The sequence below is a fragment of the Nelumbo lutea genome, chromosome 5, assembly GCF_056320005.1.
Source record: "Nelumbo lutea isolate HS-2025 chromosome 5, American lotus-T2T, whole genome shotgun sequence".
Classification (NCBI taxonomy): Eukaryota; Viridiplantae; Streptophyta; class Magnoliopsida; order Proteales; family Nelumbonaceae; genus Nelumbo; species Nelumbo lutea.
The window spans coordinates 69,951,936-69,972,365 of record NC_142688.1 but is presented as its reverse complement, the minus strand read 5'-3'; the positions used below and the strand labels follow the sequence as shown (position 1 = coordinate 69,972,365).

The 20,430-nt window shown below is 43.9% G+C and overlaps 1 protein-coding gene across 3 annotated transcripts in view; it reads left to right on the top strand.

Annotated features, from left to right (window-relative positions):
- Positions 1-19,123, top strand: part of LOC148852837 (eukaryotic translation initiation factor SUI1 family protein) — a 94,939-nt gene extending 75,816 nt beyond the window's left edge. For all 3 annotated transcript variants that reach the window (XM_088944708.1, XM_088944707.1, XM_088944709.1), the window contains 2 exons: positions 16,646-17,297; positions 18,602-19,123. In XM_088944708.1, the coding sequence (XP_088800834.1) occupies positions 16,646-17,297; positions 18,602-18,723 (774 nt within the window). In that variant the 3' untranslated portion in view covers positions 18,724-19,123. The remainder of the gene's footprint in view (positions 1-16,645; positions 17,298-18,601) is intronic.
- The last annotated feature ends 1,307 nt before the right edge of the window (positions 19,124-20,430 follow it).

The following is a 20,430-nucleotide window of genomic DNA, read 5'->3' as shown; positions in this document are numbered from 1 at the left end:
CCTCTCACATGCACTCATATTAGCTGGAGGGAACAAAATTACGCCCTAGTTTGATTTATGTCAAACCAAAGTGGCTCCCACTGACTTTCATAAAGCAAGATTTCGGTGGGCCTTGAATCGGTTAGGGTTCCGCACGTAACCTCTTAACGAGGTGTGGGGCCCACCATTGAGGGAAGTCATCAAATGACCAAAAGGGACACAATGGCAATGATGTGCATTCAGCCATGGTGTGCGCAAGAGCCACTGTCGAATGAGCATGGGCCAAGTACTTATGGCCCATGTACGCAGCCAATCACACATCCATACATCACATGCAGGGATAAGTTGATCCAATCAATTAATTATCTGTAAGGCCCGTTGGAAGCCTGTTAAAATTCCATAATATTAACCATTAATATTATCTAGGTATATGGGCTGAATTAGGGTACTCAGTTCGGCCCATATAGCTTTATCCTTTAAAATGGGCTTTTGCAGTTTTAACTATTTAAAACTGGGCCTTTACAGGCTGGGCCAAATTACCTATTTAATTAAATATCAATCCTTAGGCTCATTAGTGGGAAATTAGGGCTGACATTCAGCCTTGATTAAACCCTAGAATTGGTCCAAACAGTTTTGAACCAAGAATTCATGTTCCCAGCGCAAACCAAGAATTTGATCTCCTCTTGTATGAACAACCCATAAATCAAGAAAATTATAAAGAACAATTCTCAATAATAATAAGATTTATTTAAAATTAATTTCAGATTATTTGCCCATTTGTTTTGGGAACAAATTTCCCAAAAACCAAATTTGCGCAAATTGGGTAGAACGCCTTCTCCCTAATTGCGCAGGTTCAGATCTGAAACAGAATGTTTCAAGACTTGAACCTGGCTCTGATACCACTGAAAGGGATGAGAGATCCATCACATGGATGCCCAAAGATTGCGGATTAAGGGGGGAATTTCAAAAATTTTTCTCTCCCTTCAACTGGGAATCACATTCCTATTTAGAAAATCATATTTTCAAGGATAAATCTTGAACCTTAAACTGAACCAGATCTGAAGCAAAAGGAATGGGGGAGAATAATACCTGATACGGAGAAATAATATCTCCCAACGAAGGTGTTCACGCCCAAGGAAGGATCCAAAGACTGTTCCCACTGAAAATGGCGCAGTGCAGGATGGAGAAGAATCAGCAGTGTTCTTCCCCAAGAACTCTGTCCTTCGCAAGAAACAGTAGAATGGAACGTGAGCACAGCTTCCTTTTCAATCATTTCTCAAAGAACTGATGTCAAGATCCAATCTTGACTTCTCCCACAGCTGGAGATCGAACTGGCAAACAGGGCGGCAAGAGCAGGGAGGCGGCAAGAGAGTATTCACAGGGTGCAGAATTCTCTCTTCTTGGTTTCAGCACTAAAGAGGATCTGATGTGTTTCTTGTTGGTCTCTCTCAAGACTGCCGCCCCCTCCCTTTTTTTGTTAACTTAAAAGATCTGCTCCTAATCCCATTAGGAGGTGCTTATCCAAATCATATTTGGATCAGCCTTTTTTCTACTGATAAGGATAAACCCTTATCTTATCTGCAGATTAGATTAGCTTTATCCTAATCCCATTAGGTGGTTTCTAGATCTGAATCACATTCAGATCTGGACTCTTTGAGTGGATAGGATTAAGACCCTATCCTATATGCTAATCCATCTCAGAATTCGCCCCTTTAATTAACTAAATAAATAGCCCAGTTCGAAATGGGCTTTAGGCCCATTAAGCTTATGTGCTCACTCAACCTTCCTAATTGCTGCCCAGTTGGGCTTCCTTGTACGGCGTGGGAACCAAGCATTGATCTACACATCAGCCACATGGGTTCGGCCCAGCCTTTGTTACAAGGCCTGGTCGAATACACTGTTAAAGACAATGCACTCCCCGAAACCCATCAAATGAGCTCTATGGGCCCAACACTTACCCTAAGTGGTCCTTGTGCCAAACCACCTTGTAACACCCAGGGACTGTGGGCAGATGCAAGATTAGCCCATCAGGTATTATCCTCAATGGTCTTACACTTAACCTCTCAGCCCTTAATGATCATACACTGCCCGACAAGAGAGGACCTCTCCCTCGGCTGCAAGGAACAGTGTTGCACTCTCGACTTATATGGATCCCGGGAATTAAAACCTTTTTGCAAACATTTTAGAAACCATAATATATATACTTTTATATATCATATAAAATATACTTTGCAAAACAAATCTCAACGGTTGAAATTGGCTGCCGGCAGTCTTGGTTTGCAACAGTGAGAGCGCATCCCCGATCATTACCTTTGTCTGACAAAAGGGCTGATCCTGTCACTATGATCACCCACTTAGATGAATTCTCGGATTGTCCCAACATACCTAGGTTTTGACCCCCGCTAAGGATCTCACTGATTGGTACATCAAAGACAGACCGATCTGACACATTGTGCAGTATCATAATCGAGTCTAGGGGTCGGGTGTAACTTTCCAGTTTTGCCCATCAATCTCCAAGGTCCAGGGCAATAATGGAAATCTGGTCCAGTTCAAAGATTCAATTAATCCCACACTGAATGTGCCTGGGATCTCACCCCGGTAGCTGTGACAAGCCACCCCAACCGACTTGATGGCACCACAGTGTCAGCCTTGTCAGGATAGATCTCCCCAGACCGACCCACTGGCTGTGAACATTCTAAACTAACACGAGTCTCAATAAGTGTCCAGTTTAAGGGTATTACACAGAAACGTACCAAGGGAACATGAATCAAATATGCACTTTTATTCATTTACAATAAAACTCATAAAGTACATCAATTTTGATTACACAGAAACGTACCAAGGGTATTACACAGAAACGTACCAAGGGTATTACACAGAAACGTACCAAGGGCATACAAAACTGTCTAACAGCTTCCAGTTGCACTTAAGTCCAATCAGGTACTAACCGGAGTCCCATGCTTTCCACGTGTTTCTCAAACACTTTCAGTGATAGTTGTTTTGTCAATGGGTCTACTACATTTTCCGTTGACGCTACCTTCTGAATCAGGATGTCCCCTCAACCAACAATCTCCCACAGTACGTGGTATTTCCTCTCGATGTGTTTCGACTTTGAGTGGGCTCGTGGCTCCTTAGCCTGAGCAATGGCTCCATTGTTGTCACACAACAATGGGATGGGTGGTGTCGGACGGAACTACTCCCAACTCATGAATGAACTTTTTCATCCATACAGCTTCTATGGCAGCCTCACTTGCGGCAATGTACTCGGCCTCGGTCGTGGAGTCTGCAGTGGACCCCTGTTTGCTGTTTTTCCAGCAAACAGCACACGATCGTATCGTGAAAACATATCCAGATGTAGACTTTCTATCATCTGGGTCTGACTGGAAATCGACATCTGTATACCCTTGGATCTGTAGAGAGCTACCGTCGAATACTATACAAAACTCTTTTGTCCTTCGAAGGTACTTAAATATGTTTTTCACAGCAGTCCAATGCTCCTGCCCTGGGTTGGCCTGAAATCTGCTTACTACACTCACTGCCTGAGCTATGTCAGGACGAGTGCACAGCATGGCATACATGATACTCCCCACGGTAGAGGCATAGGGAACGTCTTTCATGCCATCAATCTCCTCAGAATTCTTGGGAGACATCTTCTTGGAGAGAGTGACTCCGTGCCTGAAAGGAACATTTCCTTTCTTGGAGTTTTCCATGCTGTGTATTTTGACTATTTTATCAATATAGGCAGATTGGGATAATCCTATTATCCGCTTCGATCTATCTCTATAGAGTCGAAGACCCAGTATATAGGAGTCTTCTCCAAGATCTTTCATGGAGAATTGCTGTGATAACCATACTTTCACTGTAGTTAACAAACCTACATCATTCCCAATGAGTGGAATGTCATCTACATATAGAACCAAGAAGATAACCTTATCTCCACTATACTTCCTGTAGACACGGGGTTCATCCGGATTCTGCTCGAAGTCAAACGATTTGACGGCAGAGTCAAAACGGATGTTCGAACTTTTAGAAGTTTGATTAAGTCCATAAATGGATCTATTAATTTTACATACCATGTTTTCCTGTCCTGCAGCAATGAAGCCTTGTGGCTGCTGCATATAGATATTTTCAGTAAGATCTCCATTCAGGAATGCAGTTTTGACATCCATTTGCCAAATCTCATAATCATGGTATGCTGCTATATCTAGCAGGATCCTAATGGATTTAAGCATGGCCACAGGCGAAAATGTTTTCTTATAATCGATGCCCTTTTTCTGAGTGTACCCTTTCGCCACCAGACGAGCTTTGAAGGTCTCAGCCTTACCATCGGGACCCTTCTTCCTCTTGTAAATCCATTTGCAACCGATTGCTTTTACCCCGGAGGGCGGATCTACTATAGTCCAGATTCCATTGGTCTCCATTGATTCCATCTCTGCTCTCATGGCCTCCACCCACTTCTGGGAATCTATGTCCAACATAGCTTCCGTGTAAGTCACGAGATCCTCCTCACTAGTCAAGGTTTCCACCAGGTAACTATCCTGGTCATAACCATAACGGACTGGTGGCCTGGATACCCGAGTGGATCTTCTAGGTTGGTCACTACCTGGAACTTGTGGGACATCTCCCTCTGCTCCTGAGCTCTCCTCATCAAGAACAATTTCTTGATGATGGGTGTCTAGGATATAGTCGGTTTCCAAGAATTGCGCGTTACGACTGCAGAACACTTTTTGCTCACTTGGGTCATAGAATAGGTAACCCACAGAACCTCTTGGGTAGCCTACAAATAGGCAATGGCTGGTCTTGGATTCCAACTTGTCTGCACTCGTTCTTTTTACGTGTGCTGGACAACCCCAAATCTTCAAGTGTCTGAGACTTGGTTTCTTTCCGGTCCAAAGTTCATATGGAGTATTCGGAACCGATTTGGTTGGAACCCGATTCAGCACATAAATCGCAGTCTCTAATGCGTAACCCCAAAAGGATGTGGGTAACTCTGAGTGTATGAGAAGCGACCGGACCATATCCAATAAGGTCCTATTCCTCCTCTCCGAAACACCGTTAAGTTGTGGTGTAGCAGGAGGAGCTAATTGTGATACTATCCCATTGTCCTTTAAGTAGTCCCTGAATTCATCAGAGAGATTCTCTCCACCTCGATCTGATCGAAGGCCCTTAATTTCTCTCCCTAACTGTTTCTCGACCTCTTGTCTAAACTCTTTGAACTTTTCAAAGGATTCAGACTTGTGTCTCATTAGGTACACGTAACCGTATCGTGAAAAATCATCTGTGAAGGTGATGAAATACACGTGTTGATTTCGTGTCGTAACACTCTGAGGACCACATACATCAGTATGTATTAGGTCAAGTGTGCCCGTACATCTTTCAAGCTTTCCGTTAAATGGCCGTTTCGTCATCTTGCCTTGCAGGCAAGGCTCACAAGTGGGAAGATCTTCTACAGTTAGAAAATCCAAAGGACCATCCTTTACCAACCTTGTGATTTGGTCAACACCGATGTGGCCAAGTCGGCTCACAAGTGGGAAGATCTTCTACAGTTAGAAAATCCAAGGGACCATCTTTTACCAACCTTTTGATTTGGTCAACACCGATGTGGCCAAGTCGATAATGCCACAGACACGTGGGATTAACTGTATCACGAGCTCTCTTCTGAGGGATTTCAGCAGACGTAGTTTCGGTTATGTTAGTTTGTAGAGAAGGATGTAGAACATAGAGACCGTTCTCCAGTTCCCCGTATGCGATGAATCTGTTGTTTCTTTTAATAGTAATCGTATAACTAAAGAAGACAGAATAACCATCTGCACACAGTTTTGAGACAGAAATCAAATTTCTCCTTAAATTTTGCACATAAAGACAGTCTTTCAGTATAATTGTTCATTCTCTAAAATTAATTCCACGGTTCCTATGGTCGCGGATGCAACAGTCGCAGTAGTCCCCAAGAAGAGTGTGATTTCTCCTTCACTTAGCCTTCTGCTTACCTTGAACCCCTGCAGTGAGTTACAAGCATGAGTTGAAGCCCCGGAGTCAATACACCAGGATGCAGAAGCTACCAACAAATTGGTTTTTATAACACAAGTTTCGAAGTTACCTTTCTTGGATTGCAGGTAGGCAGGACAGTTCCTTTTCCAGTGGCCGGTCTTCTTGCAGAAGTGACAGGCATCTGATGCTTTGTCTTTTTTCTGCTTCTTGCTCTTAGCGACTTTCTTCTGAGTCTTCTTTGCCTTCCTCTTTCTCTTGCCTGTTTTGCCAGTTTCAACAAGCATGGCTACAGGCTCATCCTTTCTAATCAGTTTTTCAGCTTTTTGCAACATATTGCTGAGTTCTTGTAAGCTGACATTCAGCTTGTTCATGTTATAGTTCATGATGAACGGATTAAAGGAAGGAGGCAAAGAGTTAAGGATAGCATCTATCTGGGTAGCAAGGTCCAGCCCGGATCCAAGAGTCTCCAGTTCGTTGATGTAACCCATCATCCGAAGGCAATGGTCGTGAACTTGTTGGCCCTTGGACATTTGAGTGGTCATGAACTGTTTCAAAACCTTTTGCCGAGTAGAACGATTCTGCTCTTCATACATCGTCATCAGGTTTTCCAATATGTCATTGGCAAGTTCGATCTGATCGAACTGCCTCTCTATTGGGTTGTCCAAGGAGGTGATGATGTAACACCGTGCTAGGGAGTTTTTCTCCCATTCCTGATAGTCTCTCTTTCGGGCCTCAGAAGCCTTGTCTCCCAGACGCTTCGGGGCAGGATTCTTTGCCACTTTGTCCAGCTTTTTAGAAGCTAGGACCAACATATGGTTCCTGTACCAGTCGGCGTAGTTTGGGCCCTTAAGCTTGTTGTCATCAAGAAGCTTTGCAAAAGATCCGTTTGCCATTTTCTGATAAAAGAGCAAACATCAGTCCACAACCTAATTTGATTCATGTTCATTTCATATATATGGCTTTTAATCTACGATCCATTTCCATTTATTCATCTCTGAGATTTCCCTCCTTTATTAGCGATGGAGACTACGGGTTGTCTCTGGAATGTGGGAAATTACATAGGGTGCATGGAGCCAACTGTTTCAGCTGCATCACCCCACCACCTTTCTGTGAAGGATCATATCCACCCATCATATGAGTTTTCCCTTTACCCTCTATCAGACAAAGTTCAGAGCCATTTTCAGGTAAATCTTTCTGTTCAGTGAGTGCTTACCCATCATATTCGTGAACGCCAAGGTACCGTGAGAGAGTTTCCATTTTCTGGTGAAGCCCCTCCCACATCGGTCTATGACGCCCCTATCATCTTATGAAACACTCAGACAAGCCCAACAGCAAATGCATATCCCATTTTCTAGTGCGTTTCCTCAGTACTGAAGGACCCATCCTCATGCTAATGATGGAAGGCCTTTAGAGAGTTCATCATATGAATCTCCCTATCATGTGCACTCATATTAGCTGGAGGGAACAAATAATTACGCCCTAGTTTGATTTAGGTCAAACCGAAGTGACTCCCACTGACTTTCGTAAAGCCAAAGGGTTCCGCACGTAACTTCTCGATGAGGTGTGGGGACACCACTGAGGGAGGTCATCCCATGACCAAAGGGGACACCATGGCAATGATGTGCATTCAGCCATGGGGTGTGCAAAAGCCATTGTCGAATGAGTATGAGCCAAGCACTTATGGCCTAGGCACGCAACACATCACACATCCATACATCTCATGCAGGGATAAATTGATCCAATCAAATAATTATTTGTAAGGCCCGTCAGTAGTGTCCTTCCTAAGAACTTGATTCTTCCCAAGAATCACCTGGGCGGCTAGTGAATACAACTCCTACCATTCTTTTCTCCAAAAGATTGGAATCAAGATCTGATCTTGATTTCTCCCAAGCAATGGAGATCGAACTGTTATAGGCGGCGGCTGCAGGAAGGAGGCAGATAGAGAGAATTTGCAGGGTGCAGAATTCTCTCCTCTGTGATCTCAGCTCTGAAGACAAGACTTGAGTCTGTTGGATGATGTGTCTAAAGGCTGCCGCCCCCTCTTCCTTTTATAGACTTAAAGGGATCAACTCATAATCCCATTAGGAGTTGCTAACCCAGATCATATCTGGATTAGAAGTCCCTTTAAGATAAGGGATAATCCTTATCTTATTTGTAGATTAGATCAGCCAGTTCCTAATCTAATTAGGAAGTTTCCAAATCTAAATCTCATTTAGATCTTGGACTCTCTGAGTGGATAGGGTGTGGGCCCAATCTTATCAGCTGATCTTATCTCAGAATTTGCCCCTTAAAGACTAGTCAAATTAGCCCAGTTCGAAATGGGCTTAAGGCCCATTTAGGGTTATGTATTCATTAAACCTTCCAAACTGCTGCCCAGTTGGGATTCCTTGTATGGCATGGGACCCAAACATTGATCTACACATCAGCCACATGGGTTCAGTCCAACCTTTGTTACAAGGCCTGGCCGAATACACTGTTATGGACAGTGCACCCCTTGAAACCCATCAGATGGGCTCTATGGGCCCAACACTTACCCTAAGTGGTCCCTGGGCAAAGCCACTTTGTAACACCCAGGGACTATGGGCAGATGCAAGATTAGCCCATCAGGTATTATCCTCAATGGCCTGACACTTAACCTCTCAGTCCATAATGATCATACACTGCCCGACAAGAGAGGACCTCTCCCTCGGCTGCAAGGAACAGTGTTGCACACTCTCAAGTATGGATCCCGGGAATTAAAACCTTTTGCAAACATTTCAAAACCATAATATATATACTTTTTATATCTCATATAAAATATATTTTGCAAAACAAATCTCAACGATTGAAATCGGCTACCGGCAGTCTTGGTTTCTATCAGTGAGAGTGCATCACCGATCATTACCTTTGTCCGACAAAGGGGTTGATCCTGTCACTATGATCACCCACTCAGATGAATTCTCAGACTGTCCCAACATACCCAGGTTTTGACCCCCGCTAAGGATCTCACTGATTGGTATATCAAAGACAGCCCAATCCGACACCTAGTGTAGTATCATAATCGAGTCTAGGGGTCGGGTGTAACTTTCCAGTTTTGCCCATCAATTTCCAAGGTCTAGGGCAATACTGGAAATCTGGTCCAGTTCAAAGATTCAATTAATCCCACACTGTATGTGCCTAGGGTCTCACCCCGGTAGCTGAGACAAGCCACCCCAACCGACTTGGTGGCACCACAGTGTCAGCCTTGTCAGGATAGGTCTCCCCAGATCGACCCACTGGCTGTGAACATTCTAAACGAACACGAGTCTCAATAAGTCTCCAGTTTAAGGGTATTACATAGAAACATACCAAGGGAACATGAATCAAATATGCACTTTTATTCATTTACAATAAACTCATAAATTACATCAATTTGATTGAAGCTAAGGGCATACAAAACTGTCTAACAGACATGACTCAACACAAGTAACAACTCAGCACAACAACCTCACCGCGACTAAGTAACTAGCCCGCAAGACAGGTCGCTATGTCACAGCTCGCCGTAGGGTGAGCTCGCTATAGCGCGAGCTCGAGGACCCCCGATGTACTAAAAGGGAATACTCTAAGACAAGTCTACTCCAGCTCACGAGCTAGGATTACTAGCTCGCTCCAATACTTAGGCAGAAAAACTACCTCAAGGGCCACTTCAAGAGGAATCACCTCGCAGTACCCTCAGGAGCTCGCTACAAGGTAGCTCGCGACAGGATAGCTCGCTACAAGGCAGCTCGCTACTAAGCGATGCGATGTTCTTAGGAAGCTTCTATCTGACAAGACCGTACCCGCCAGACTGCACCACGTCTCCTGATCGACGACGCAGTCCCTGCCAGCCCGACAAGACTGCGCTCACGTCTCTCGACAGATGGCGGCGTGTCTGTCCTTCCGGGATGTGTCACTAATTCGATTGGGTAGTACTCTGCAATGGTCACCTGCGCAGGCCTGGAAGATAATGGTTGCGATAGAGGTCCAGTGGCGGTTACGCCCAATTTGACAAGAACGCTCATATTTAAGAGCCCCCTAGTTGAAGGAAAAGGCTCTCTCGAATATCTTGAGTATCCTATCTTGAATATCTCGAATATTCTCTCGAGCTAACTCAGTGATCTAGCCTGAGCTACACTCTTAGCCTTCTTTTCACTCTTTACTACTTTCTCCAGCGTTCTAACTTAAGCATCGGAGTATTCCCATCGGGCAAGTCCCCCAGGAATCCTTCACCGTCTTCTTCTCAGGTACCGTCCGTCGCCAGCTAGGAGCCAGTCAGCTGCCAGCTAGGAGTGCCTGGATTGCGCAACATCATTTGGCGTCGTCTGTGGGAAACGCTTCAAAAAAGCCTTCCTCTAAGTTTCTACATTTTCCCTTTGAGAACTTAGCATTCATGGCCTTCTCCAGCAACGTCGGGCGTGGTGCCAACTAGAACGCTTCTGGGGAGCAACCCCAGCTTTCCATTGTCTGTATCGGACAGTTCACCGTTCCCCTCTCTATGGACGGGACCCCTAGCCTGAACGTGCTTCTCACAGTGGCACCCGTGAACGCTCCACTCCCTTCCACGATTGGAGCATCCTTTGCTGAACCTTCGGTTGTGCCTCCAATGACCAACCAGAATCAGTTGGAAGACCTAGTGCAGTGCATGCAAGCTCAAATGCAACAGTTCCAGCAATTCCAACTCTACTAGCAACAAGTGTTGCATCAGGTCTCTTAGTACCAGTATCAGTAGCAGTTCCCTTCCTTGCCTCATGCCTAGTAGCCACTCCCTCCTAGGCACCCGGCCACGAAGCAAACCAAGCCCTCCTACCGGAGCGAACGACCTCGCCGGGGAGAAGCCTTTCAGGCCCAGGATCTCTCCAAGAGCCAAGTCTCTTCCCATGGCAGAAAGGAGAGGCCAACCACCCCCGCCTAGCAGCTTGTGGGCAGGTCGGAGACCTCCTAGCCGGTCAAGCCGGTATCGCCCCAACACTCGCAGTTCGAGCTCTCGCTCGCTGAAAATCCGTTTGAGGTCCTAGCCGTAGACTACAAGCAGGGCCCATCGGTTCAGAGCTACCACTAGTAGTCTGGGACCATTGAGCTCGGTAACACTGAAGCAAGCAGCACCAACGCTGAGCCGACAAAGCAGCAACGAAGACGCCGGCGAGCTTGCCGAACTACTACCTGTGTCTTGCCCGAGCTCAAAGATAAAGAGGAGATGAGCTCAGGTGAAGTAAAAGCTACTCCTCTCCTCTTAGTTCCTTCCCCATAGTCTCCAGAACTTCTTGTTGTCCCCATGCCAAGAGACTTCAAGCTCCCTCCATTGGACAAGTATGATGGATCCTTCGATCCGAATGATCATGTGGACGGTTTTCAATCCCAGATGCACCTGGCAAGAGCCACTGAATCCTGTATGTGTGTGGCTTTCTCCACCACCTTCAAAGGGGTAGCCCGCACATGGTACCGAAACCTCACACCCGGTTCGATAAGAAGCTAGGCGCAGTTTGTGCAAGTTTTCACCTCCCACTTTGTTACCAGCAAGAGGTGCCCAAGAACTCAAGAAAGCCTCCTCGGCATGGTTCAAAAGGAAGGGGAGTCCATTCGGAGTTAGATCAATCGGTTTAATGATGCTTGTCTACAGATACCCGATTTGGACCCCGCAGTTCGCCTTGAAAGAATGGTAGGATCCATCGTATGGATGCCAAAACTGTTGCAGAATGGGTGGGCGAATTTCAAAAATTTCCTACCTTTCTTCCAACTGAGAATCGCATTCCCTAATTTTAGAATCAAAATTCAAGGATCCTACTTGAACCAATCCAGACCAGATTTGAACCAAAAGAGAAGGGAGGGATTATACCTGATCCATAGAAGTAGTATCTCCCAACATTGGTGTTCATGCCCAAAGAAGATCCCAAGATCAGCTCCCACTGAAGATGACACAGTCATGATGGAGCCAAACCAGCAATGTTCGTCCCACGAACCAGGTTCTTCTGAAGAACTCGATGGAAGACTGTGAGCACCACACGAACAATCAAGAACCTTTCTTGATTTTCTCTAACTGAGAACTCGAACTGGCAGAAAAGGTGGCGGCAATTGCTGGAGGAGAATGCTAGAGAAGAAGGTGGCAAACTGCTATTTTCTTCTCTAGGGTTATCTGAGATCTTATCTCAAGAATGCAGAGTGCTTTGCTAAAAACCCTTAGGGATGGAGGAAGAGATCAACCAGAGGGCGAGTAGGCCCTCGAGAAAAGGAAAAGGGAACCAAAGCCCCAAACTCAAGGCGACAACAAGAAGGACCAAGCTCGGGGGACAAAGCCAAAGCAGCCTTTCCGAGCTCCAGCAACAGAAAGGGACTACACGCCCCTCAACGCGAAGCGGGCCGAGATCCTCATGGCGATCACGGATGTCCCGTATGTGAAGTGGTCACCTCGGCTGAAGGCAGACCCTAATGTTAGAAATAAAAATTTGTATTGTAGTTTTCATAAAGATCACGGTCACAACACCAAGAATGTAAAAACCTCCGCGACGAGATAGAGGAGCTCATCCGTCGCGGGTATCTGAGAAATTTTGTACAAAATAATAATAATAATAAAGCAGGTCGGCAGGGGGAGCAGAGTAGAGATGCTCCCGAGTCCAGCAGGCAGGCAAAATAGTCGTAGAAGCAGCCCCCCGAAGAGAGACTAGTTCGGGGGACCATCCACGTGATTGTTGGAAGTTCGATTGTGGCGGGCTGCACCTCAGCTGCAGCTCGGACATCAACTTGCGAGGCTGCCAGGGAAGAATAGAATCCCTCGAAGCGGCCAAGGATGGAAGACCCAATCTTCTTCACAGAAGATGATGCACGCGGAGTCCACTACCCCCATGATGACGCGCTCGTCATAAAGATGAAGATCAATGATTTTGAAGTCAGGTGTGTCCTCGTCGACTCAGGTAGCTCAGCAGACATCCTCTTCAAAGTAGCCTTCGACCAACTTCAGCTCCAAAAGAGCGACCTGAAGCCCGCGAACACTCCCCTGGTAGGCTTCAGCCGAGAGGAAGTCAGGCCCCTGGGAAGGATTACAGTACCTGTGGAAGTCGGCACTTGGCCTAGCATAGTGAGGCTCAACCACGATTTCTTAGTGGTCGCAACCCCCTCACCGTATAATGCCATAGTAGGTCGGTCGATCACCCATGCCTTACGAGCTGTGGTCTCCACTTACTACTTGGCCATGAAGTTCCCCACGGACTTCGGAATCGGGATAGCGCGAGGTGATCAGCTTGAGTCTTGCAAATGCTACGTCGCCACCCTCAAAGGGAAAGCCAAGGTGGCCAACGACCCCGAGCTGGAGAGACCTACAGAGCAGAGGAGAGAGCTGCGCCCACAGAAGAGATAGTCTCCATCCCGGCATCGACGGAGGACCCAGCCCGAATGCTTCAGAACGGCGCTTCCATTAAGGAGCCTCTGCAATCTAAATTGGTACGCTTCTTACTTGAAAATTTAGATGTTTTTGCATGGTTTGCGGCAGAAATGCCCGGCATAGACCCTAGCATTATAACTCATAAGCTTAACACTGATCTTGTAGTTAGGCCCGTTAGACAGAGGAAACGCAACCTAGCCCCGAGCGATGGAGGGCAGTTGACGAGGAGGTCGGGAAGCTCCTTGCAACCGATTTCATCCGGGAAGTCCATTACCCGAGCTGGGTGGCCAACCCCGTTCTGGTGAAAAAGGCTAACGGTAAATGGCGCATGTGCGTCGACTACACCAACCTGAACCATGCTTGCCCAAAGGACTGCTTCCCACTTCTTAGGATCGACCGTCTAGTGGACTCGACCTCAGGGCATGAGTTGCCTATTCAGGCTACAACCAGATCAGGATGGATCCGACTGGTGAAGAAAAGACTACCTTCATAACCGACCTTGGCCTGTACTGCTACAAGTTCATGCCCTTTGGGCTAAAAAATGCTGGGGCAACCTTTCAAAGACTTGTAAATAGGTTGTTCGAGCCATTGATTGGCCGAAAAATGGAGTGCTATGTAGATGACATGGTCATCAAAACCCAGTTTTCATGTGAATTAATACAAGACTTGAACTCAATTTTTTAAATTCTGTGTAGATTTAACATGAAGTTGAACCTGAATAAGTGCGCCTTTGGTGTCACCTCAGGTAAGTTCTTGGGGTACATCGTTAACTGGCGTGGCATTGAGGCTAACCCGGACAAAGTAAAGGCCATCCTAGACATGAGACCACCCCGAAAAATGAAGGAGGTTCAAAGGCTGAATGGTCGGATAGTTGCTATGAGCCGCTTCATGTCCAAGTCGGCAGACCGCTGCCTACTTTTCTTTAAAACAATTAAAAGCAAAGGGTTTGAATGGACCCAAGATTGTCAGCTCGTGTTTGACGAGCTCAAAAAATACCTCACTAGCATACCAGTCTTAACTCGGCCCGAGGAGGGCGATGTTTTAGAGCTGTGCCTCTCGGCAAGTGATGAAGTGGTCAGCTCGATACTGATAAAAGAGGTAGGTCTGGTCCAACGACCTATCTACTATGTTAGTAAGGTGTTGCAGGGAGCTGAGACGAGATATTCAGAGATAGAAAAGCTGGCCTATGCACTAGTTATTGCAGTCCGAAAGCTTCGTCCGTACTTCCAAGCTCATACTGTTATCGTCCTCACCAACAAACCTCTGGGGCAAGTCCTACTCAAGTCCGATGTCTCTGGTCGATTGACGAAGTGGGTCGTTGAGCTCAGTGAGTACGACCTCCAATACAAGCCGTGAACTGCTATCAAGGCCCAAGCCTTAGCAGACTTCGTCACGGAATGCACTTTCAGCTTCGAAGTCCCTAGGCCGGTTGAGCACAAGGCCCCTAGTTCGGGCGAGCTCGAAGCTCCCAGGCCGGTTGGGTCTAAGCACCGTGAGGTAGCAGCTAGTGCGACATCTCTCCTAGTGAAGCTAAGCGCGAACTGGGATGAGGAGCCCTGGATCCTTCACGTAGATGGCTCCTCGAACCAGTAGGGCAGCGGAGCCGGAATAGTTCTGCACGGCCCAAGTGGCACAAAACTGGACTACGCACTACGCTTCGAGTTCGTGGCATCCAACAATGATGCGGAGTACGAGGCATTGATAGCTGGGCTAGCTTTGGCCAAAGAAGTGAAAAGGTTAGGACGTTACAAGTTTCCCTTTCTGTGAAAACCTTATTTAGTCCTAGGTTACAGTAGAGAAGAAGGAGAAGAAGAAGAAGAAGAGGAGGAGGAGAAGAAGAAGAAGAAGAAGAAGGAGAAGAAGAAGAAGGGTTTGGCCAGTAGAGGAAAATCAGTCCTCTCTAGTTGACCCACTTGTATTTATCTCCAATAACATAGTTACAAGAAAGACCATATTGTCCCTCATAAGTGATGGGACACGTAACTTAAATAAAACTGACCTTTCACTCTCAAATAGATAAACCCAAATGACCAAAATACCCCTGTTTTGTGTACTCTAACACCTTCCAAGATCCAAGATAGCTGGGATCAATATTAGGAAATGGCCTTTTTTAGATTTTAGTTCCTATTTCCTGAAATAATCAAGCCAAAGTGTTTTCTCCTCTTTTGTCATCATAAGAAAGTTTTGTTGTCATAATATAATTGGTCTGCAGAATATTAATTTTCAAAGTCTATATAAAATGAAATTCTTTGTGTTGTAAGAAGGATTTGAAACCTTTGCTTCTCATCTGTTAATTGGTGTGGTATCTCAGGGTGTCCCCTCGTAGTACCCATAATGTGCAGATCCATTCATTACATACATACATACATACATACATTATTATATGGTGTAGCCCACCTTCAAATCTTTCTTCTTTGAGGTAATTTTAGGAAGAGCTCTAGAAACTAACCCCTTTCAATGATTTTCCCAATCCAGAGAGAGCAAAAATCTATCCAGTTTAGATCAATTGGGATAAACCTCAAAATTCAACCAAGTAAAGTTTGCTAGTGTTTTAAAAGGAGTGGGGAGCATATGCCTTGAATGCCTTTTGCATGAAGTGTACTCCTTGGTTATGCTTCGTGGGAAAGAATAAAAGAAAGAAAAAGGAAAGGAGAAAGGGAAGGGAAGGAAAGGAAATGGACAGCTCTAAACTCTCATATCTTTCTTCATCTATTTGTATTTTACACTTGACTTTTTTTTTCTGTTTTGGATTTTTTTTTTTACTTTTAAGATCATAATAACAAATTGTCAGACTGAGTTTTCTAATTGAAGAAAAATTATGTGAATACTCATCTTAGGGGATGTTTGATAAAGGCTGATGAAATGGGTAAGTTGAATTTTTTTTGTTCAATGGCTATTTCTTGTTTGTTTAATGAATACTGAATGCTTGGAAATGTTTTGATATGGAATTTATAGCTTTTTGAGGAATGGTATTTCTAATTCCAGTGTAAATGATTATTATTTACAATGCAAAATAAGAAATCAACTTATAATTTAGGTATGTTTTTTACTTGCACAACTCATTGCCTAGGTGCCTAGGCATCCAAAGTCTTCCCTGGTTGCCAAGCTTTGCTCTGGTGCGTTGAGGTGACAGAGATCCATGGAAACAACAGTCTATACTGTTTATGTGAATTCCTGTTGGAAATCTTGATCACTTGGGGTTTTCTTACTTTCTATGTTATAAATATTGAAAGTTGAAAGTTTGTGTTGCCTTAGATTTTTGGAATTTGCTTATGATCTTTGTTTCCTGTTGTTCTACAACTTGGACAGGTTGTAGTAAAGGAAGATAAGTACAAAAAGGAAGTTATATTGTTTTCTGTTAACCGCAAACACAAAGACTACATATCCTTCATACCAGAGAAGCGGCAGGAAGAGAGAGTTGATAACACTAGTGATCCTTCAGCAAGTGATGGTCGGCATCAGAGAAAGCAACTTGAGGTGGCAGAGATCTACAAGTCAAGTGTGCATGTCAATCCCATTTTTGCTTCTCTAGGAATTGATACAGGAAAATTTTTCACTGCAGCAGAAGCTACAGATATGGTCTTCAGGTATGTAGAGAGTCAACATCTGGCCAAAGGAGGATTAGATAAGGCCATTGTGGTTTTGGATGCAACATTATGTGATGCTCTTTACAAGGGAACAGTTAAGAAAGGATCTAGCTACCCAATCGAGATTCATAAGAAAGATTTAGGTGGTATGTTCCTAAGCCGTATGCAAGCGCACTATAGGGTGACTAGAGGAAATGAATCAGTTGTCAGAAAAGGTGCTCTGAAATCCATTCAGATAATGACAGAGAGGCGGCAAGGAAACAAGAAAGTTACAAGGGTCTCTGGGTTGGAGTCATTCTTAGTGGATGCTGAAGTATTGGCTTCAGAGCTGCAGAAGAAGTTTGCATGCAGTACATCTGTGGCAGAACTACCTGGTATACCGTCTCATGCATTTTGGGCTTTCATGAAGTATATGACTTTTTGTTTGTCATTGTTTGATTCTAAATGCATTTTTTTTTATTTAGATTATTTGCATTGGTTGATTTGATGTAGAAGTCCCATTTTTGGGTTATGGTATATTCTATTTGCCATGTTTTTTGAACGAGATTAACCTTGATTTTTATTGTTAATGCGAAATATAACATGGTTACAGATTGCTATTGTAATGTCACCTGTAGATATTGATGCATGGTAATCTCAGAGTGAATATGATTGTTTACCAATTCCTTATTTTAATTGGAGTATTTTGAAGAATACATTTGGATATATAAACATTCAGTAAACTGAACTGGCTATTAGAACCCATGAATGGACAATATGGTGTGTGTGTGTGTGTACAATTCAGTATCAAGAATGAATAATATGGTGCAAACATTGTTTGCATATTCAAAATATCAATACAGCCCGATACGCTGGTACCTTGCTCGTTTCTTTCTTTGTGAACCTTGTTCAGAGGGATCGGTCTAAGATCCTTCTGCCCCTTGAATCGGGTTAAACTCCGAAACACCTCCCGTAGAGGCGTATCGGGTGGCTCCCGATACAATACATATTGGCCGATACAGTTTAATATGTATTGAAATTTTGAACCTTGATCCCAAATAATCTGTGTATTGTAGCTATCTGGGATCTTAGGAGGGGAAGACTGCCCAGAGGTTACTTGAACCCACATTCTCATGCTTGCTGGCCTGAGGTTTTACCATTACACCAATTAATGTAAATAGATGTTATGCACAAATTTACCATCTATCCGACATATTTCTGAATTTTTTCCCTGTACTTTTTTATATATTCAAGGGAAGCACTTCTATTTCTCTTGCATGCAACGTTCTGTGTTCCATATGTAGCATCATGTTTATGTAACTGGATTAATTCTTTCCAGATAAGCTTGATTGGTTCTATCTAAACTTAGCTCCAGCACTAGTCTATCAGCTATTTTGATTTGCGAGTAACAATTTACTTTCAGCAACTGAGTTTGATGCAATTCACATGTTTATTTACCAGTTATCCACACAGCAGATTCCTGTACCAGTGTCCTTTGTAGTAAATGTTTTGAACTGCATGCTAAAATAGGATTTTCATGGCTGCCTTTAGGAAATTCTATTGGATCTATCTCTAGACCGTTTATAGGTGACTGAAATTTGTGTTATTTTATTTTCTTGAAGGTGGAATATGCATTAAATTATTGATATTTGCTTTCACCGTTTGGTACCCAAATTGATGTCAGTGGTCTGTACTACAGGTAAGAAGGGTTATGAGGTTCTGGTTCAAGGAGGTGTCATTGATGACCTGGCAAGGTACCTTGTTGAACACTATGGCATTCCAAAAAGATATATCGAGGTACTTGATAAAACCAAGAAATGATAAATTGGTGGTGTCTTATACCGGTTAGAAGATTGAAGATCTTTTTTAGTCCTCTTTTGGCTTTTCACTCTTCGGTACATATTTCCTAAATAGAGTTGCAAATGGAACCAGTTTTTGGTTACATTTTATATTTCTTTTGGGCTCTTGACTGGACTCTTCAGGGACAATTGGTTGGTGCTTGGTATTCAGTTTGTTACATGCTGTTTGTTGCTGGTTAACATTCTAATGAGTAAATGTATGAAGTGGATGTTTGTGAAATTGAATGGTTATATGATTTTGGTTCAGGGTTTGCACGATGGCCCTTGATCCTTCCAACTTGATAATCTTGAACTACTGAGTACCAGACGGAAAGACTTGTTCTGCTACTGTTTCGCATTTTAATTAATTTGTTTTCATAGTATTTTACTTGATGCAACTTTTCACCTGTGGAAGCCCCTTTCTTTCTGAAACAATCCGCCAAAGCTTGAGTTCTTTTCTTTTTTATTAATAGATAAAGAGTTTAAATTGAAGGAAATAAAAAAGATACAAGGTCCATAACAGAAGGAGCCCAGTTGGACATTTTTTTATTTGATTGGATGCCCAGCTGGATATTCAGTAAATACATTATACTCTTCCGGAGACACTTTTGCAGCTTGGGCTAACAGATGCGCATGCCTATTGTAAAGCCTATTTACAATACAAAAAGAAAGAATGGAGAACTGAAGAAGCAGGTCCTTTACTTGGAATGAGTCAAAAAACATGGCCAAGGGAGGGGAGCATCCGACTTCAGAGCTTGCAACACTGGAAGAGAGTCTATGCATAATTGCGTATGAGAATTCCACTTGCCCTTTAAGAAATGCCATCAATTCTGCCTCAGCAAATCCTTTTCCACAGACATGCCCACCGAACGCACCTAGAAAAGAGTGAGAGCTAGATAACATATTCCACAAAACGAACTATAATAAGCTGATATTACTCTTCCATCATTAAATAGAATGACATTAGTCCCTGTGGGTACTTGGATGGAGAACTTAGATGGTCTTAATTCTTCATTCTGCGTTGTTAGGAACTGGCATTTACCTGTGTTACTGACTTTGTCAAGTTTCCAAGAGATCGAGGTTTGAAGTATGTTCATATTTGAGTTTGGGCTCATTGAAAATTTAACAAAATACCAACTTAAACCGACCCAACTCTCTCTCTCTCTCTTGGTTTTCAAAACCCCAAAACCGTTGATTTTAGTCAGCAACCATTCGAAGCGTTTGGACGGTTTTGACCATTTTTTAATTTTTTTTGGTCAGAATGGGTTGACCATTCGGGTCGAACTGGTAACCAGTCACTGAGTTGGTTTTAAAAACCATGCTCTCTCTTTCTCTCTCTCTCTCTCTCTCTCTCTAATTGCATATTACACTGACTTTACAAAAGAGCCTGCAGTTACACAGGTTTGGCCCCGTAGCTCAAAATTTGGAGAGATGCCAAGTGACCAACTGGGTCATTGTGCACCTGTTGTTTGGGATTTACTATTTATGTGGTTAATTTGGGTTGGATTTCCTATTTAATTAGGAGATTAAATTCAATCAAATTTGCAATTATTATTGTGAGTCTTATTTTTAATAGAAAATTAGATTAGAAAAGTTAGTTATTATTTGTATGGGTCCTCCACAATTTAAAGTGACTATCTTCTTTTGGGAGTTTAGGTAACAACTCTTACTATTTGGGTGGAGGTAACCA